At 42.0% G+C, this 19,900-nt stretch overlaps 1 protein-coding gene across 1 annotated transcript in view; it reads left to right on the top strand.

Moving 5' to 3' along the window:
- The window catches only part of acads (acyl-CoA dehydrogenase short chain), a 133,871-nt gene that overhangs the window by 62,722 nt on the left and 51,249 nt on the right, over positions 1-19,900 (top strand). The window contains exon 6 of the mRNA XM_080208444.1: positions 401-571. Within this exon, the coding sequence (XP_080064570.1) occupies positions 401-571 (171 nt within the window). The remainder of the gene's footprint in view (positions 1-400; positions 572-19,900) is intronic.

The following is a 19,900-nucleotide window of genomic DNA, read 5'->3' as shown; positions in this document are numbered from 1 at the left end:
GATTGCTCTTCTGCCAATGGGAACAGTTTTTTTCTCTACCTTCTCTGTTGAGAACCCTCATGCTTTTGGATATATCTATAAAATCTCCCCTTAAGCTTCCCTTCTCTAAGGCAAACGACCTCAGCTTTTCCATCTAACTGAAACTCCTCACCCACAGAGCAATGAACAAAGAACCAGGAACAACACAGCATGGGAAACAGGCCCTTCGGCCCAATCTTTGTAAATATTTTCTGCATCCCTTCTCATTCACATCTTTCAAAGTGCTCCAATTGATTCCGAGCCAGTGTTTTATGAAGTTTAGTTTAAAAGTTTATTAAAAATTTGAAAATGATTTTGTGAAAATACATTCCATTTTTTATTCCAGTGTATCAAATTTGTTTTGCTTGCATTGTGTTTGCAGGGAATAAGTGCATTTTTGGTTCCGATGCCTACACCGGGACTATCTTTGGGGAAGAAAGAAGACAAATTGGGAATTAGAGCATCATCTACCACAAATCTCATTTTTGAAGACTGCAGACTTCCAAAGGACAACATCTTGGGAGAACCAGGCTTTGGATTCAAAATTGCCATGGTATGTGCTTTCACTAATTTAACAATGGTATGAAGTAAGAAAACAAACTTGCATGTTTATAGCCCTGTTCGTGACCACCAGATATTTCAAAGCGCATTCCGGCCAATGAAGTTATTTTAAAGCGTCGTCACTGTTGTAATGTTGGATAAACAACAGCCAATTTGTACACAGCAAGCTCCCACAAACAGCTATATGATAATAACTTTCTAATCATGATGCTGATTTGAGGGATAAATATTGACCGGGACGCTGGGGATAACTCCCCTGCTCTACTGCACAATAGGCTGTGTCTTCTTTCTCATTCACCTGAGAGGAAGGACAGACTGGATCTCCTCTGAACGACAGGACTCCTTTCGCATTCCATTGAAAGGTCAGTCTTCATTTTTTGATTTCAACTCCTGGAGTAGGACTTGAACTCAGAACCTTCCGACTCAGTAGTGAGAGTGCTACCAATTCAACTACAGCTGACACACAGCATGTATGTACCCATGAAGAGTATGGTATGTTGCTATACTGATGGATGTTAACACTTCCTTAGCAAATTACACCTGTGGTTATTGCTGTGTATTTCATCACATAAGGGGAGGTGCAGGCATAGTAGTCATGTCACCGGACTAGCTATCCAGAGGTCTGGGCTAATGCTCTGGGGAATTTGAATTCCATTATTAAATTGAATAGTAATGATGGCTATGAAACCATTGTTGATTGTTGTAAAAACCCATCTAGTTCACTAATGTTCTTTAGAGAGAAAAATCGTCCCTTTTCGGAAAAAAGTCTGCTATCTTTACCCTGTTTAACCTACATGTGACTCTGCACCCTCAGCAATGTGCTTGATACTTAAATGCTCTCTGAAATGGCCTACTAAGCCACTCAGTTGTCTCAAAATCTCTGCAGAAAGTTAATAAAGAATGAAACCAGGTGGACCACTCAGCATCAATCTAGCACTCTTCAACCCTGCAAAGTCCTTCTTCCTAACATCTGGGGGCCTGTGCCAAAATTGGGAGAACTGATCCACAGACTTGTCGTGCAACAGCCTGACATAGTCATAATTCACCAAACTATGCTGAGAGCTCAGTGTGGCATCAAAGAACCCTAGCAAAACTGGAATCAAGAGGAAAACTCTCTACTGATTGGAGTCATGCATTGCACCAAGAAAAATGGTTGTGGCAGTTGGAGATCAATCATCTCAGTTCCAGGATTTCACTACAGAGGTGTCTCAGGGTAGCGTCCTAGAGCCAACCACCTCCATCAATGACCTTCCTTCCCTTCTAATGTCTAAACTAGGGATGTTTGCTGATAGTTGTGCAATGTTCAGTTGCAAATGCAACTCCTCAGTTACTGAAGCCATCCTCAGCAAAATCTGGAAACATTCGGAGTTGGGTTGAATGTAATATTCGTGCCACACAAGTGCTAGGCAATGCCCATCTCCAAAAAGAGAGAATCTAACCAATCCCCCTTGACATTTAATAGCATTACTATTACAGATCCCCCACTATCAACGTACTGGGGGTTACCATTGATCAGAAATTGAACTGGATCAGCCATATAAATACTGTGGATACCAGAGTAGTTCAGAGGCTGGGAATTGTATGCAGAGTAACTCGCCTCTAGATTCCTCAAAGCCTGTCCACCATCTAGAAGGCTCAAGGGGTCAGGAGTGTGATGGAATTGTCTCTCCTTGCCTGGATGAGTGCAGCCCTAACAGGAAGTTCACCATCCAACACCAGGCTTGACAGGCAACTCATCCATGACCTTAAATATTCACTCCTTCCACCACTGATGCACACAGTAGCAGCAATGGGTATCATCTACAATGTACATCGCAACAAATCACCTAATCAACAGCACTGTAAAAACCCACAATCTCCACTACTTAAAAGACAAAGGCCACCATCACACCATCTTAACTTGGAAATAATCACAGTTCCGTCACTGTTGCTGGATCAGATCCAGGAATTCCCTGCCTAACAAAAGCACTCTGGGTGTATCTACTGGTCTGCAGCAGTTCAAGAATGTGGGTCACCACCACTTTCTCAAAGGCAATTGGCAATGGGCAATAAATGCTGGCCTAGCCAGTGATGCCCATATCCTGTGAAATAATTTTTTTAAATAATTGAAGTGTGATGGGAATTACTGCCTCTGTTTTTTTTCTTCATTCTTGTAATGTGAGCATCACTGACAAGATGACCCTTAATAGCCTTGGGAAGGAGATGATGAGTACCACAAGACATAAAAGAGTGCTGGTTTCTGTGATAATACATTGTGTGACTGGTGCTGCGTTGAAACTACTAGATACAGGAAATTGGTTATTTATCTTGTACATTAAATCAGTCATGTGAAATGTTCACACTACAGCCTAAATGCTGGATGTTCAGAGTCATGATGACACAGGAGCCTTTTAAAAATGGTGGGGAAGTCCTGATTCAGGGATTCCTGACCCTTTCCGGGGCCGTCTGGATTTTGAGGGTGCCTTTGAAAGGAGTGGGCTGGTTCCTGTCAAAAATCCGCATCTGGTATTCCTGATCTGGCCTGCTGCATTCTACATGTCCTACCCCTTTGCAAAATTCATGGAGTTGGGCCAGGTTTTTAAAGAGTTGTGGTTCACAACCCCTCAAAGCAGACGTGGGCTCTAGCCTGCATGAGGAGACCTTTTAAAACAGATTCACAAGGTACTCCTCATGCTCCCCCATGTCAAGCCAAATCCCTCACTCACCCACGGGACTCCCATGCCCTTGATTTCAAGCTATGTCCTTCCTTGTTCATTAACCCACAGTATGTTATATAGAACCAATAAGCCCTACAGTGACAGTATGATGTCCAAAAAAAACTTCTTAAATTAGCAATTCATTCATTTTTTTCTACTATATTGAAAAATGTCATTTCACTTAGGCAATAAGAGTGTCAATCACCTGGACCCTTTAAAGTATCAATATCAAGTACCATAATGAGTTTTGGCTGAGAGCTTAGACAACCGTTACTCTTCCTGAAGCAGCTTGCATCCCAGAGAAAGCATTGTTTGATTGACACTTCGGGCTCTTTAATCTCTGCTGTCAATTGCACAATGTTTATTTACACAAGTTTAAGTGTTTTCAAGGGCTTATTATTTATGTTATATGATACTTCCTTAAATCTCAGCATTTGGGGGGAGATGGTGGCATAATGGTAGTATTGCTAGATTAGTAATCCAGAGGCCATGGATTCAAATCACACCATAGCACCTGGTGGAATTTAAATTCAACTGATAATAAAAATATCTGGAATATAAAGTCTCAGCAATACTGATCATGGCAACTATCATTGACTATTGTGAAATAAAACCCTTTTGGGAAGGAAATCTGCCACCTTTACCCAGCCTGGCCCACATGTGACTCTAGATCAGGGGTTTAGCATGCTGTAAAATAAGATTCAAATGATTAAAGTTGAATTTAAATAAACTAAATCTAGTTTTCAGCTCCGTGGTTGGCATCTCCAAGTCCTGACGAACCTCAGGCCTTCCACACATGTTCCATTTGGATTTTTAGCATTGGCCAAATGCCTGTTGATGGGCCTGACCAATGTGAAACAATCTGAACCGTGTACGTGCAGTCTTTTCCCAGCTGGTGCGTGCCAGGGGTGACCCCACATTCCTTGGGATTGGGGATGCTGACTATGGAGCTGAAGATGAAGGTCCCGAGCACCTGCGCAAAAAGCGAAAACACAAGGATGCACAAACCCTGAGAGATGCAAGGGATACAGGGAGTGGTCAATAAAACAGGGCAAAGTGGAGGGGGGAGAAAAACAATATTTTCAGTAAGGGAAGAAGACAGAGGTAAGAAACAGGAAGCAATGAAGTTCAGAAAAGGCAAAACAGTTCCCATTGGAAAAACAGCTACAAGGAGCAGATCTTAAGTGAGATGGTCAAAGAGACCCAAAAAGAAGCTGCAAAGATCAAGAAGGCAGCTGAAGGTAGGTAACTCCGTTACGTGGTGCTGAGGCAAGGGTACACCTTTGGAGGAGCACTTTTTGGCTTGGCACAGCAGAAGAGCTGAAATTGTGCTTATAAGTTGATGCATTTCTTGTGTAGCGTTGTGTGTATGACCACAACATGGATAAGTTCGTGAAGAGGAGTGAGGAATCTCACTCTGGTGTCAATGTGGTCAAAAGAATGGAATACCAGTGGAAAAAAGCAAGGTTCGTACACAGTCAGTACAGTGATGGCTACTTGGCCTTGGGATTTTCATGGACTGGGTGATGCCTCCTGCCCAGTCCCAGGATACCTCTTATGTGGGGAGACACTCAAATACTACAATGGTACCAAGCAAGTTGAAGAGCCATTTCAATACAAAATACCATTTGCTCTCCAGCAAGGATGTGCAGTACTTCAAAACCTGAGAGAACGTAAAGCAAAATGATGGAGTATGTGCAGGCTTCAGATAATGTGCAGGAGGTAAGTTAGCTGGTGGCTAAGCTAATGGTAAAATCAAAGAAGCCGCACACCATTGCTGAAACCCAAACCCTGTCAGCATGCAAAAGTGTTGAGAGAGTAATGTTGGGAACTGAAGCTGCTAGAGAAATCAACACAAATTCCTCTGTCTAATAGTACAATCAAACGGCGTATTGATGAAATGTCAGTTGGTATTGAACCAGTGCTTCAACAGGAATTAGAAACGAGTGGAAAATTTGCCCTGCTGATTGATGCTCCCACAGATATTAGCAGACGCTGCTGGCTGTTTGCCAACGTGAGGTATGTTGATGAGGATTCCATCAGAGACAGTTTCTCTTTTTGCAAAAAACTGTCTGGTCATGCAACCAGAGAGAAAATCTTTTGTATCACATCTGCCCTGCTTATCTGAAGAGATGATGTGGAGGTGCCGGCGTTGGACTGGGGTAGACACAGTGAGAAGTCTCACAGCACCAGGTTAAAGTCCAACATGTTTATTTAGTAGCACAAGCCACTAGCTTTTGGAAAGCTATCAAAATTACTATGAAATGACAAAATTACCTAAATTACTGCAGCTTGTGCTACCAAATAAATCTGGTGGACTTTAACCTGGTGTTGAGACTTCTTACCACCTGAAGAGAAGCAATGGACCAAGTGCAATAGCATCTGCACTGATGGAGCAGCTTTGGTGATGGGGGAAAAAAAAAATCAAAGGATTCCTGAGTAAGGTGAAAGAACAAAATCCTAATATCCACATCAGCCACTGTATCCTGCATCGTGAAACCCTTGTTGCAAAACAATACCATCTGAATTAACTAATGTTAGAACAAACTGTGAAAATCGTGAATTATGTGAAGTCACATCCTTTGAAATCGTGCTTGTTTACAATCTTGTGTGGAGAGATGGGAGTGGAGTACCAGGGATTTATTCATGCACACAGGAAAAAGCCCTGGCTCGTGTTTATGATCTCCATAATGCACTGAAAGAATTTTTGGCTCCGCATGAATTGCCACACAAGGATTTAATACGGGATGATTGTTGGTGTGTTCGGCTTGCAAATCTTCCAGATATATTCAGGAGTCTGACCAAGCTGAATGTTAAAATGCAAGGGGAAAATGAGAACATTCTGACTGCTGCAGACAAACTTCAGGCTTCAGATCAAAATTGACCCTTTGGCAGGGAAAAGTGGCAAGTGAGTCAAATGAGATGTTCAAGCTGGCATCAGCAAATCCTGCTGGCAAAACCATACTCAACCTCATCTCCACACATCTTAAAACACTACAGGAGAAGTTTAGCTGCTATTTCCCCACCTCGGATATGGAAGACTTTGACTGGACACATGATCCATTCTGTTCACATTCTCTTGAGTCATCAAAGAAGTTGTCACTAAAAGAACAAGAGGAATTTGCAGTACTCGGGATGGATCACGCACTGAAGTTTGCAGAGATGCCTCTAGACACATTTTGGTTTCTTGCAGACAAGAATATCCATTTATTTCACATCATGCTATGGCAGTACTTTTCCTGTTTCCCATGACCTACCTGTGTGAGTTGACGTTCTCAAAGCTGGCTTATGTAAAAAACAAAAGGACAGAGCGCCTGTCAGTGGAACATGACCTGAAAGTCACCCTGTCATCAGTTCCGCCCCAGATCAAGAGACTCTGCTCACAGAGGCAGGCCCAGATGTCAGGCTAACATTGTCACTAAGATTCTGATCGCACAATTACCCTTTATTTATGAACTTTCACATTGACAAATGTAGACTTAGAAAAACTGAAAACAATTCAAATCAACGGGAAACAATTTTAAATTGTATACATTTTCAATGTAAGTATTGTATTGCAACTGTCTTTCATTAGAATCATAGAGTCATGGAGGTTTACAGCATGGAAAGACCCTTCGGCCCAACTTGTCCATGCCGCCCTTTTTTGAAAACCCCTAAGCTAATCCCAATTGCCCGCATTTGCCCCATATCCCATAATACCCATCATATCCATGTAACTATCTAAATGCTTTTTAAAAAACAAAATTGTACCCACCTCTACTACTACCTCTGGCAGCTTGTTCCAGACACTCACCATCCTCTGCATGAAAAAGTTGCCCCTTTGGACACTTTTGTATCTCTCCCCTCTCACCTTAAACCTATGCCCTCTAGTTTTAGACTCCCCTACCTTTGGGAAAAGATATTGACTATCTAGCTGATCTATGCCCCTCATTATTTTAAAGACCTCTATAAGATTACCCCTTAGCCCCCTACGCTCCAGAGAAAAAAGTCCCAATTTATCCAGCCTCTCCTTATAACTCAATCCATCAAGTCCCGGTAGCATCCTAGTAAATCTTTTCTGCATTCTTTCTAGTTTAATAATATCCTTTTTATAATAGGATGAACAGAATTGCACACAGTATTCCAAGTGTGGCCTTACCAATGTCTTGTGCAACTTCAACTCCCGTGTTCAGTGTTCTGACCGATGAAACCAAGCATGCCGAATGCCTTCTCCACCACTCTGTCCAGATGTGACTCCACTTTCAAGGAGCTATGAATGTGTACCCCTAGATCTCTTTGTTCTGTAATTCTCCCCAATGCCCTACTGTTAAATGAGTAAGTCCTGCCCTGGTTCAATCTACCAAAATGCATCACCTTATATTTGTCTAAATTAAACTCCATCTGCCATTCGTTAGCCCACTGGCCTAATTGATCAAGATCCATTGTAAATTTCTTAATGAAAATTGCATTAAATGATGGCTTGACGTGTTTTTAGGAGGATTCAGATTTTGAATCTTAGCATCTCTGCAGTGCAGAAGGAGGTCAATTTGGCCCATCGAGCCTTGTATAGAGGCTTTTGCTAGAGAGCAGTTTAGTTGGAGAAGATAGATGTGCATCAAAAATTTTTGTAGTGTAAAGAAGGTATGTCATGACACAGTAAGATTTGTGAAGCATTATTCGCGGCCCACAGCAATTTGATTGACTTTTAACCCTGTTCAAAGAGCAATGAGGGGTGGGCAACAAATGCTGGCCTTTCCAACGATGCCCACATCCCATAAAAGAATAAAGAAAAAAGTGAACTGGTCAAAGAGAACCAGCATAGATTTGTAAAGCGTAGGTTCTGTCTTGTACAACTTCAATGTAACGTTGAATTTTTGAGAAAGCCACTAACGTGGTAGATAAAGGAGTTTCTATGAATGTTATTGATATAGACTTCTAGAAGGCATTTGAGGCCATTCAGTTAAAGAGAAGGTTAACAAAACTGAGGGTATGCGACTGGAGGGGAACACGTAGAGGTTGGTTAGCAGCTGATAGTTCCTGCCTTTCTATAATGTCAGCATTGTCTATTGGAATGGTACTCATGTCCTCCTTGGTGAAAATATTGATCCAATGTCTCAGCCATTTCTGTGTTCCTCACTGCTAATTCCCCAGCTGTATCTTCCTAGGGACCAAGATTCGGTTTAGTTACTCATTTCCTCTTTTTATATTCTTAGAAGCTTTCACTGTCTGTTTTACATTTTGGACTGCAACAAGGGCTTGTGCCACAATACCCCTCTAAAGTGTCATGGTCTTCAGGAGAGCAGTGTAGGGAAGAGAATTACAAGACAAAGCCTGAAATGTTAACTATCATTCATACAGTGAGGATGTTCTCTGCATTGAAACTTTTGGGGTTGCCAATTAAAAAGATGAAACAATGAAAAAAAACAATTTTGCAATGATTTGCTGCAATTTCAATAGATCTTGTGTGAGAATAACTTTATTTACCAACCAAATAAAAGCCAATATCTAAGAGAACAGCTTCAAGGCTGAGCTTGTTGTTGTAGTTTTATAGGTTGTGATTTCATGAAAGGTACTTGGTGTTTCTGAAAGTTTAATTTTTAAAATGTAATTGTCTTTTTGTAGGCTTTCTTCGTACCTACACTTGCTTCCATTATTACCCGTTTTCCAAACTGATTCAGCAGCCCAGTAGTGTGAAAACCGTCCTGGTAGAGGTATAGTTACGCCTCTTGGGTTATAGCTACAGTGTAAGCACACATTCACAGAGCACTCTCCTGGCTGCAAGACCTTGATCTGGAGCCATGGAATACAAACAACATGCTTCCTGGCTGCACTCTGCATGTAACTACACAATAAATGTATCCGTAATCTCTGGTCGCATAAATCAAGGAAATTCAATGTTTTATTCAGAAGATTAAGCATTTAGTACAACATGCCTCTGCTCTTTTTTCCCCTGTTTCATAGTTTCCGTAAATTGAACTTAGCATTAGTGTTGGTCATAGTGAACTATTTTTAATACTGGGTTGTTAACATAGCTTCTTTTTTATGTGTCTTTTTTACAGTTTGAAAAATTGACTAACATTTAGAGTTTCTGATCTGACATTATCATAATTTGTCATATGTTTGCTGTTATCTTAGTTTAAGCGTCACCACATCTGAGTCATGCATTGTTCATAGTCTGCAGGCGTCAGGACATTTTCCTTGTTCTGTTGTCAATGTCTAGATGCAATGTTCTATCTCGCGAGCTGTTAACACATCCTTTTAAAGGGCTTTTAACATAATTTCTCATGCTTTGCATACTCTTTAGAAAGGATAGAATTTTAAGGATGGAGAGTGGACGGCAGTTGCCATCCTGAGAGTCAACACCTAACACACAGCTGCCGACTTTGAACTCTCACTGGCATTTAACACTCACTCGAGCAAAACTTCTTGTCAATGATGAATGGAAGTCCCATCCATGAGAGCTGCTGGCCAACCAGATTAGCCAACAGCTCTTCAACCATCTAGATACCTATTTATTAAACACAAACAGAAGATGCTGGAAAATCTCAGCAGGTCTGACAAAGGGTCATTCAGTCTCAGAACATTGGCTCTATTCTCTCTCCACAGATTTTCCAGCAGTTTTTGTTTCAGATTCCAGCATCCACAGTATTTTACTTTTTTCTCTTTTTTATTGACTACAACTTAGCCTTGAACACCATTATCCCTACAAAACTCATCTCCAAACTCCATGGCCTGGGTCTTGGCTCCTCCCTCTGTGACTGGATCCCAGACTTCCTAACTCACAGACTGTAATCAGTAAGGATAGACAACAACACCTCCTTCAGTATTATCCTCAACACTAGTGCCCCACAAAGCTCTGTCCTCAGCCCCTTACTTTACACCTTATACCCCTATGACTGTGTGGCCAAATTCGCCCCCCAACTCACTTTTCAAGTTCAAGAGATAGAGAATCTGGTGAATTGGCATTGTTGACAATTTCTCCTTCAGTATCAGTAAAACAGAGGAGATAGTTATCAGCTTCAGGAAGTGTAGTGAAAGATATGCCCTGTCTACATCAATGGGGGATGAAGTGAAAATGGTTGACAGCTTCAAGTTTCAAAGTGTCCAAATCAGTAACAGCCTGGCCTGGTCCCTCCACACTTAACACAATAGTTAAGAAAACCCACCAACACCTCTAATTTCTCAGGAGGCTAAGGCAATTTGGCATGTCTGCTGCGACTTACCAACTTTTAAAGATGCACCATAAAAAGCATTCTTTGTGATTGTATCACAGCTTAGTATGGCTCCTGTTCTGTCTAAGACCATAAAAAAGCTACAAATGGCCATGAACAAAGCCCACTCTATCACACAAACCAGCCCCCCATCCATTGACTTAGTCGACACTTTCCACCGCCTCAGAGAAGCAGCCAGCATAATCAAGGATCCTACATACCTGGGCATACTCTCTTCCACTTTCTTCTATAGGGAAAAAGATACAAAAATCTGAAATCATATATCAACTGACCTGAGAACAGTTTCTTCCCTTCTGCCATCAGACTTTTGAATGGACCTACCTCATATTATGTTGATCTTTGTCTACACCCTAGCTATGACTGTAACACTACATTCTGCACTCTGTCCTTTCCTTCTCTATGTACAATATGCTTTGTCTGTATAACGTGCAAGAAACAATACTTTTCACTGTATACCAATACACGTGACAATAATAAATCAAATCAAATAAAATCAAACTCTGTTGCAGTGGTCAGAAGCAGCACTGCAGTGCTATACCTGGGGCGAAGTCTCAAAGGAAGGAGTGTGGGAGATGCCTGGGGTGGGAGGGAGGGAGGGGCAGAAGTGGGGATGGTGATCATGGCGGGGTGGGGGGGCAGCAACAATGGTCCTGCAACTTCAAAGTCCTGGGGGGGACAGGGTGCAGTAACTCTGAGGGGGTCTTCAGTGTGAGATATGACCCCTGTCTGAGACAGAAAAAATTTCAATGGCACTTTCTCACCCTACCTGCACCGCCAGACTGAAAAATTGAAGCTGGGCAGGCAAAGATCATGAAGTGGCCACTTAAGGGCTTTAATGGGTGAATTATTTGCAGATTTGCCACCTCAGGCCCTGCCCATCCAAGTGTGAAATTATGTCTGGATTTGGGCAGCTGGGTTTCCAGGGGAGGAATCCCATCATTCCATTATATGCTCTCCACCGTCTCAGAACCTGCCTTGGAGGAAACATAAAATTATTCCAATTTTTTTTTTTCAAAATTTACTTTTCAGTATTTGTTCTGGCATTATGCTTGCTTTAATTGGAATTAACTTTAATTGGAATAACATTATGATTTTTTCCCTTGCTTTCCATTGCCATTTATGCTTACAGTCACAACCTTGTCTGGCTTCCCTTCATTCCTTCATAACAATCCCACACATTCCTACTTTTCAGGTGGTCTCCCTTAATATTTCAATGTGCATTTTATAATGATGAACCCTTCATAAAAACATTTGACATGTAAATGTTCCGACCTCATGAATTTCCATTCCTTTTGCCTTACATCCAATTTGTTTCCTGCCCTTGAGCCACACTGAGACTGTCTGACTGGCCAACTCCGTCTTTCATTTTGATTTGGTCTGCCACTGGACCCCATCGCTGTGAAAGCCAAACTTAGGGATTAGCTCAGTAAGATCATCAAATTGTGATCCTGCATCTCTCATCTTGATAATTCCATGACAGAATCTGGTAATTTGATTTATATTCCAAGACTTGTAAAAGAAACACTGAAGGGCCAGCAAATGTAAAAAATACAGGGAGGGCAATCTGGATTTATATTTACACCTAGAATTTTTCAAACTATCACCTTCCAAACCCATGACTTCTATCACCTAGAAGGAAAAGACCAGTGGACACACTAACTACAAGAGCCCACCGAGTCACTCACCATCCTGACTTGGAAATGTATTGGTCGCTCCTTTACTGTCGCTGTGTTAGAATTCTGGAACTCACTCCCTAACAGCACTGTGGCTGTATCTATGCCACTTGGACTGCAGTGGTTCAAGAAAGTAACTCACCACCATCTTCTTGAGGGCCATTAGGGATGAGAAGCGGATGCAGGCCTAGTCAGCAACACGGTAAGAAGTCTCATAACACCAGGTTAAAGCCCAACAGGTTTATTTAGTAGCACAAGCCATTAGCTTTCGGAACTGGTACTGTGACACTTCTTACTGTGTTTACCCCAGTCCAATGCCGGCATCTCCACATCCTATGGAAAAAATTAACAAAAAGGAAGCTGGGTGGTGATGGTCTGGAATGAGCTGCATGGGAGGGTGGTGGAGGCACGTTGCCTCACATCCTTGAAAAAGTACCCGAATGAACACTTGGCACATCACAGCATTCAAAGCTATGAGCCAAGAGTTGGCAGATGTGATTAGATGAGCGTTCAGGGGGCACGACCCTCCCAGCCCACTGCAATGCTTTAGCAGCACAGTGGGCCAGGAGATGTCAGCATAGGCCATTTTGCAGGCTTTCCGCTGGGTGCTACGGCCTCCACGCGTCTCTGGCTTCAAGTTTTCTTTTAGAGTATTCAGCTCCAAGCCAGAGCTGATTTCAATATTTAATTCCTATTTCCATCTGATTAGTGTTCACCACCCCACACACACACACACACACACACACACACACACACACCACTAAATTGCTAGTCATCTTGGACAATTGAAGCTTAATAGAGGAAAGCAAGTGCAGACTTGTTGAGGGAAAATCATCATTAATTAACTTATTGGAGATTTTGATGAGGTAACAGAGAAGGTTGATGAAGGTAATGCTTCCAGAAGGCATTTGATGAAGTGTTGCACAACAGGCTTGTCAACAAAGTTGTAGTTCGTGGAACAAAAATGACAATAGCAACATGAATGCAAAATTGGTTGAGTGAACAGAGAGTGGTGGTTAATGCATGTTTTCAGACTAGAGGAAGACTTGTCATGGAGTTCCCCAGGGGTCAGCATTGGGATTCTTGCTTTTCCTTATATAAACTAATAATTTAGACCTTGTTGTGCAGGTATGATTTCAAAATTTGTGGATGATACAAGACTTGGAAGTTTTGTGAACTGTAATAGATCTTCAAAAGGTACATAGACGATTTAGTTGAATGGGCAGACAGGTGGCAGATGAGATTTAATGTAGAGAAGTGTGAAGTAACTCATCTTTGCTAGAAAGAACACAGACAAGACAAAATAAATGGTATGATTCTAAAGGTGGTCCAAGTGCAGAGAAACTTGGGTGTATATATTCATAAATCATTAAAAATAGGACAGGTTGAGAGCACAGTTAATAAAGTGTGCAGCATCCTGTGCTTTATTGATAGTGGCATAAAGGATAGGAACAAGGGAATTATGATGAACTTGTATAGAACACAGGTTTGGCTTCAATTGGAGTATTGCATTCAGTTCTGGGTGCCATAATTTAGAAAAGATATGAAGGCATTCGAGAGAGTACAGAAAAGATTTGCAAGAATGGTTCCATGAGTGAGGAACTTCAGTTGCGTAGATTGGAGAAATTGGGGATGTTTTCACGGGAGAAGAGAGGGTTGAGAGGAGAATTGATGGATTTATTCAAAATCACGAGGGGCGTGGACAAAGTAGATAAGATGCAGATTCAATTGGCAAAAGAAGTAACAACTACATCAGAATTTGTTTTTACACCAGGCGTGGTTAGGATGTGGAATGCGGTGCTGGGAATGTGGTGGAGGTGTGTCCAATCGAGGCACTCGAGGAGGAATTGGATTGTTATCTGAAAAGGAAAGATGAACAGGGTTATAGGTGGTGGGGTTTGCACAAGATAATTTGCCGACACAATGGGCTGAATGGCCTTCTCCTATGTTGTAACAATTTTGTGATTCGGACCCTTCCTCTGTTCAAAACCTATCTTCTCCCAGATGTTCGTTGACCTGTGCTTCTATTTTATTTCAGGTGCTAAAACTTCAATATTTTTATTTGTTAGGTTGGCAGGCAACACTTAATACTATTAACATTTAAATCAACCTGTATCAAGATCTCTCTGTACAAGTAGTTTATGCCATCAATGTTATTTCTGGTTCACTTGCCAGGTAATTTTTGGAATGTTGCAATCTGCAACAGGATAAGGATTATGGCTTATAACATTAGCTTCTGATGTTGTGTGAAAAATTATTCATTAGAAATTGAAGCAATAATTCAAAACTGCATAGTATTTTCAATAACCACTATCTGTACAGGATTAAAATGCTCTTCAGAAGCAGAGACTTGAAGCAGCAAAACAGCTAAACGTTTGGACTTGAGCCAATCCCATTTGAGATTTTACCAAGCCTCACTTAAACCTCAGTACTGTATTGCAGCTGCATTTATTAATATAGTCTTTACTGAAGTGAGTAAATACCATTTGCCATTATTAGTAGTCTGACACATAAGTACATAGTTCAATATTGACAGCCAGTCTGCTTTTCACATAATGCACATCTTTAAGAGAGGTCCCCAACTCACTGAAGTGTGGAGAGTAGCACTGATTCAGGCTTAGGATACAACCAGCATATTAAATAATGTTCATCATTCAGAGGTACTACACTGCATCTTTTCTTTGGAAAGTACTCCAATTTTTAACATTGCCTTGCTTTGCTTTCATTTAGGTCCCATCTGGGCTCTCATATGTTGTTTACAAAATCTGTTTTCCATTATGTTTCAGGTGTAATTCACTAATGCCTCTGTTTATCATTGGTCCGGAACAATCCAGTGTCAAATATCCAATTAACGTGACTAAAATCACGGAAAAAGGCAATTTGCTATTTGTGATAAGAATGCTTGGGAAAGGGGCTTCTCACCTGACGAGTGCTGGCTGCAGTCTAACTGTAGCTGATTCACACTGGATATCACATTCAAAAGTTGATGCTTCGAAAGAGGTTAAATGGCTTGCCACACAGCCTTTCAATTTCAAATCACATTGGAAAATTCCACTGGCAGTTAGATGCTAGTAAGCAGAGCTGCAGACATATGTTTGAGTGCACACAGGAGTAGTGAGTCGGGCGTTGAATTCTACCAGCTTTGTAATGTTCCACTGAGCGCTGAACTTTGTTTTCCTATTAATGAGGTGGAGATGCCGGCATTGGACTGGGGTGACAACAGTAAGGAATCTCGCAACACCAGGTTAAAGTCCAACAGGTTTATTTGGAATCATGAGCTTTAGAACTAACCTCCACTCACCTGATGAAGGAGCAGCACTTCGAAAGCTTGTGATTCCAAATAAACTTGTTGGACTTTAACCTGCTATTGTAAGACTTCTTACTTCTCCTAGTGACACGTTCTCCTCTTACTTTAATGCCACTATCAGCACCATCTATAGTCCTCAGCACTGCCATTAACACTTCCTTTATCTTGCGCCCTAAACGTCTTTGTCCAATCTCTCCTAGCTCACCTCTACCACTGACCTTCTGTTTAGCCTCACCTGCATTAAAGTTTATTTATTAGTCACAAGCGAGGCTTTCATTGACACTGCGATGAAGTTACTGTGAAATTCCTCTACTTGCCCCACTCCGGCGTCTGTTCGGGGTCAATGCACCTAACCAGCATGTCTTTCAGACTGTGGGAGGAAACTGGAGCATCCGGAGGAAACCAATGCAAACACGAGGAGAACACACAGACAGTGACCCAAACTGGGAATTGAACCCAGGTCCCTGGGGTTGTGAGGCCGCGGTGCTAACCACTGTTGCACCGTGCTCGTGTAAAATCCATCACGTTTCTTCCTTTCTTTAGCTCTGAGGAAAAGCTGTGTGGACATAAAACATTAATTGTTTCCCGCTCCACAGATGCTGAGTTTTTCCAAGAGTTTCTGTTTTTTCTGTTTTCCAGCATCCGCAGCATTTTGCTTTTACATTATTGCATTTTTGAGCATCAGATGTTGTAACCTTATGTGGCCTGAGGCAACGTTAAGGTCAGCAGATGCTTAACCTGATGGATACTTAGAGTAGAATCATGGAATGGAATACCTACAGTGCAGAAGGAGGCCATTCGACCCCTTGAGCGGCATTTCAGACACAGAAAGACCCAAAAATATCTGCCAAGGAATGAGCTCAGTCCATTCCCCAATGTCTAATCTCTGCATTGATATGTATGCAATTCCTGCTATCTATCTTTTCTTCAGAAGCGTCTACTGGAATAACAATTTGAGGGAGAGCTAAAGTGATGTTGGGATGGAGATCAATTCCATGGAGATTCCTTTTAATGGCTGTCATTGGCTTGTACCCACTTCTTAAAAATACTTTGTTCACTAGACTGTAAGGCAGATGCCTTGGGGCCAGTAATACATTTTTGGTAACCATGGCGATGTTGTGCTTCAGACGCCAGCTCTTCATATCATCAAGTGCTGTGATCTGAAGCATATTCTGTCCTTAATACGTGTTGGCAATGTGCATCCTGGAAGAGCCCTGTACTGAATTTCCCAATGTATATGGCACCTACGAGGCCAGTTGGGTAATTTCCCCAATTCCTCTTCCTTCACAAGCAGAAAGAAGTAACACATTTTTAGTTTTTATTTGCCCTTCATATCTATACTCTTCAATTCATGTTCTTCAGCATACTATCAAAAGAGCCGCTTCACTGACCTTCATACCTAAATAGATTTTGATATTGTGTCACTGATAATGAAGATAAAGCCTTTCTTTAAAAATGCTTTTTAGCTACTGGGCCTATCCTGTGTCTCCACAAAATCTTTCTCTCATTTTTAAAAAGCAGTAGAACATCAAAACTTTAGAACTCATTTAACTCTGAAGCAAATTTATTGGGTAACAGTAATTCAATGCCTTGTGTTATCTTCAGAATTCTCTATTCCATTCCTGCCTCGGCCAACTTGGCATTTTTTTAGCCTCTATAAACTTCAGCTCATTCAAAGCTGGAGAGTCCATCAAAGAAAGTTGTGCAATGTTGGTCTGAGGAATCAGATGATCTCCTATGGGACTGCTTGGAATCAGCGCATTGGTCGGCATTTAAAAACACTGCAACCAGCCTGAATGAGTACGCCACTACAGTAACTGACTTCATTAGTAAGTGTGTAGAAGACTGTGTGCCAAAGAAGCAAATCCGTGTGTTCCCCAACCAGAAACCACGGGTGAACAGGGATATCCACTGCTTGCTCAAGTCCAGCTCTGAGGCATTCAAGTCAGACAACCCCGACCTATACAAGAAAGCCAGATACGATCTAAGGAGGTCCATCAAAGACCATACTGGACAAGCTAGAGTCCCAGGCCAGCCACACAGACCTCAACCAACTATGGCAAGATCTACAAGACATAACGGGTTACCAGGTGAAGGCAGCAGCTCCAATGCACCCCTCCCTGATGAACTCAATGCATTCTACACCAGTTTTGAGCAAGAGGTCAGCGAGAGCATGCCCTCCTCCCTGGAAGCCCTGGATGAACCTGTATCTGAGGTCACCGCTGCAGATGTCAGAGTAGCCTTCTCGAAGGTCAACCCACGGAAAACGACTGACCCAGATGGAGTACCCGGATTCTGCGCAGACCAGCTGGAGGAGATATTCAGAGAGATCTTCACCCTTTTCTTACAACAGTCTGAGGTCCCTATCTGCTTCAAGACGACCACCATCATCCCGATACCTAAGAGAAACCAAGAAGCATGTCTTAATGACTATCAGTTGGTAGCTCTGACATCCATCATTACAAAGTGCTTTGAAAGGCTAGTCATGGCACAAATTAATTCCAGCCTCCCGGACTGCCTGGATCCAGTACTGTTCACCTACCACTGCAACAGGTCCACAGCAGATGCCACCTCCCGGGCCCTGCACTCAATCCTGGATCACTTAGGTAACAAAGACACATATGTCAGACTCCTATTTATTGACTACAGCTCAGCCTTCAACACCATTATTCCTACAAAATTCATCTCCAAACTCCATGGCCTGAGCCTTGGCTCCTCCCTCTGTGACTGGATTCTGAACTTCTTAACCACAGATCAGAATCAGGAAGTATAGACAACAACACCTCCACAATCATCCTCAACACTGGTGTCGCACGAGGCTTAGTTCTTAGCCCCCTACTATACTCCTTGTATACCTATGACTGTGTCACCAAATTCCCCTCCAACTCAGTTTTCAAGTTTGCTGACGCCACCACTATAGTGGATCAGATCTCAAACAATGCCAAGACAGAGTACAGGAGTGAGATCAAGAATCTGGTGAACTGGTGCAGTGACAATAATCTCTCCCTCAATGTCAACAAAACGAAGGAGATTGTCATTGACTTCAGGAAGAGTAGAGGAGGACATCCCCTGTCTACATCAACGGGGACGAAGTAGAAATGGTCAGGAGTTTCAAGTTTTTAGGTGTCTAGATCATCAGCAACCTGTCCTGGTACCTTCATGCTGACACTATAGTTAAGAAAGCCCACCAATGCCTTTAATTTCTCAGAAGACTAAGGAAATTTGGCATGTCAGCTACTCTTACCAACTTTTATAGATGCACCATGGAAAGCATTCTTTCTGGTTGTATCACACTTGGTATGGCTCCTGCTCTGCCCAAGACCGCAAGGAACTACAAAAGGTTGTGAATGTAGCTCAATCCATCATGCAAACCAGCCTCCCACCTGTTCACCGGAACTTTAAGTGGTCTGCCAAATCTTCCATCCCACCCGCAATGATTTCCATGGTGGGTGCGCCTGGGATATTTACCCCGGCGTTTTTGACCAAGCTTTTAAGGACTGCGAACATAGTAGGCCATTCAACTGTTTGAGTCTGCTCCACATTAAATGTCATCATGACTTAACTGTATCCTCACTACACCTCATCATCTTGGTGCCGTAACCCTTCATGCTCTTACATGACAAAAAGCCTCAAGAACTTTTTGTGGGAGAGAGTTCTAGATGTCCATTAGGCTTTGTATAAAGAATGTTTACTAACACCATCCTTGAACAGCCTAGCTCTAATTCTAGGGTCATGTCTCCTTGTTCTGGACTCTGCCACCAGAGGAAGTAGTTTCTCCTCCTCTACCTTGTTAATCCCTTTAATTATCTTATCCCATCAATTGGATCACCCCTTAATCTTCTATACTTGAGGAAATATCAGACTAATAAGTGGCTACTATGTGATCTGTTCTTCAAAGTTTGTGGAGGAAGCTTCTTGTGAACTTGTTTTCCATACTGCCAGTATTCCTAAAGTTTCAGGAGAGGGAGGAGTTTGCCATTCCATACACATTAATTTGTCTTGATATTTTTAAGTTTATATGTGTAAATCTTGGGAGAATTCTCTGAGCTCCTAGAATGGTAGGGTCAGCTCTAAGTACTTGCAAAGATGGATTGAAGGAGAGAAGAGATGCATTTTTTTTCTGTTTGTGGACAAATAACTTATTACTGTGCAAAGTGGAATGTGCATCTTTCTCATTTTCCAATATTTTTCTCTGATATGTAGTGTAAACTAAATGACTAGGGAGCTTCAGAGATGCTCCAGGGAAAGAGAAAGCTTCCCCCCAGTGAAAACCACAGGACTTATTAGAAACATGAGAAGAACCAATTTGACACCTCACTTGGCCTGAGATTTTGAGATTCTAATAATAAAACATGGGCATCAGCCAATTCTCTTGAGTCAAGACAGAAAAAATCTGAATGGCAGTACCATACGCTTTCTAGTACTTGGCTGAAC

The sequence above is a fragment of the Carcharhinus amblyrhynchos genome, chromosome 20 (genome assembly GCF_965287045.1).
Source record: "Carcharhinus amblyrhynchos chromosome 20, sCarAmb.v2.hapA, whole genome shotgun sequence".
NCBI classification, from domain to species: Eukaryota; Metazoa; Chordata; class Chondrichthyes; order Carcharhiniformes; family Carcharhinidae; genus Carcharhinus; species Carcharhinus amblyrhynchos.
This window is presented reverse-complemented; position numbering and strand designations above follow the sequence as displayed.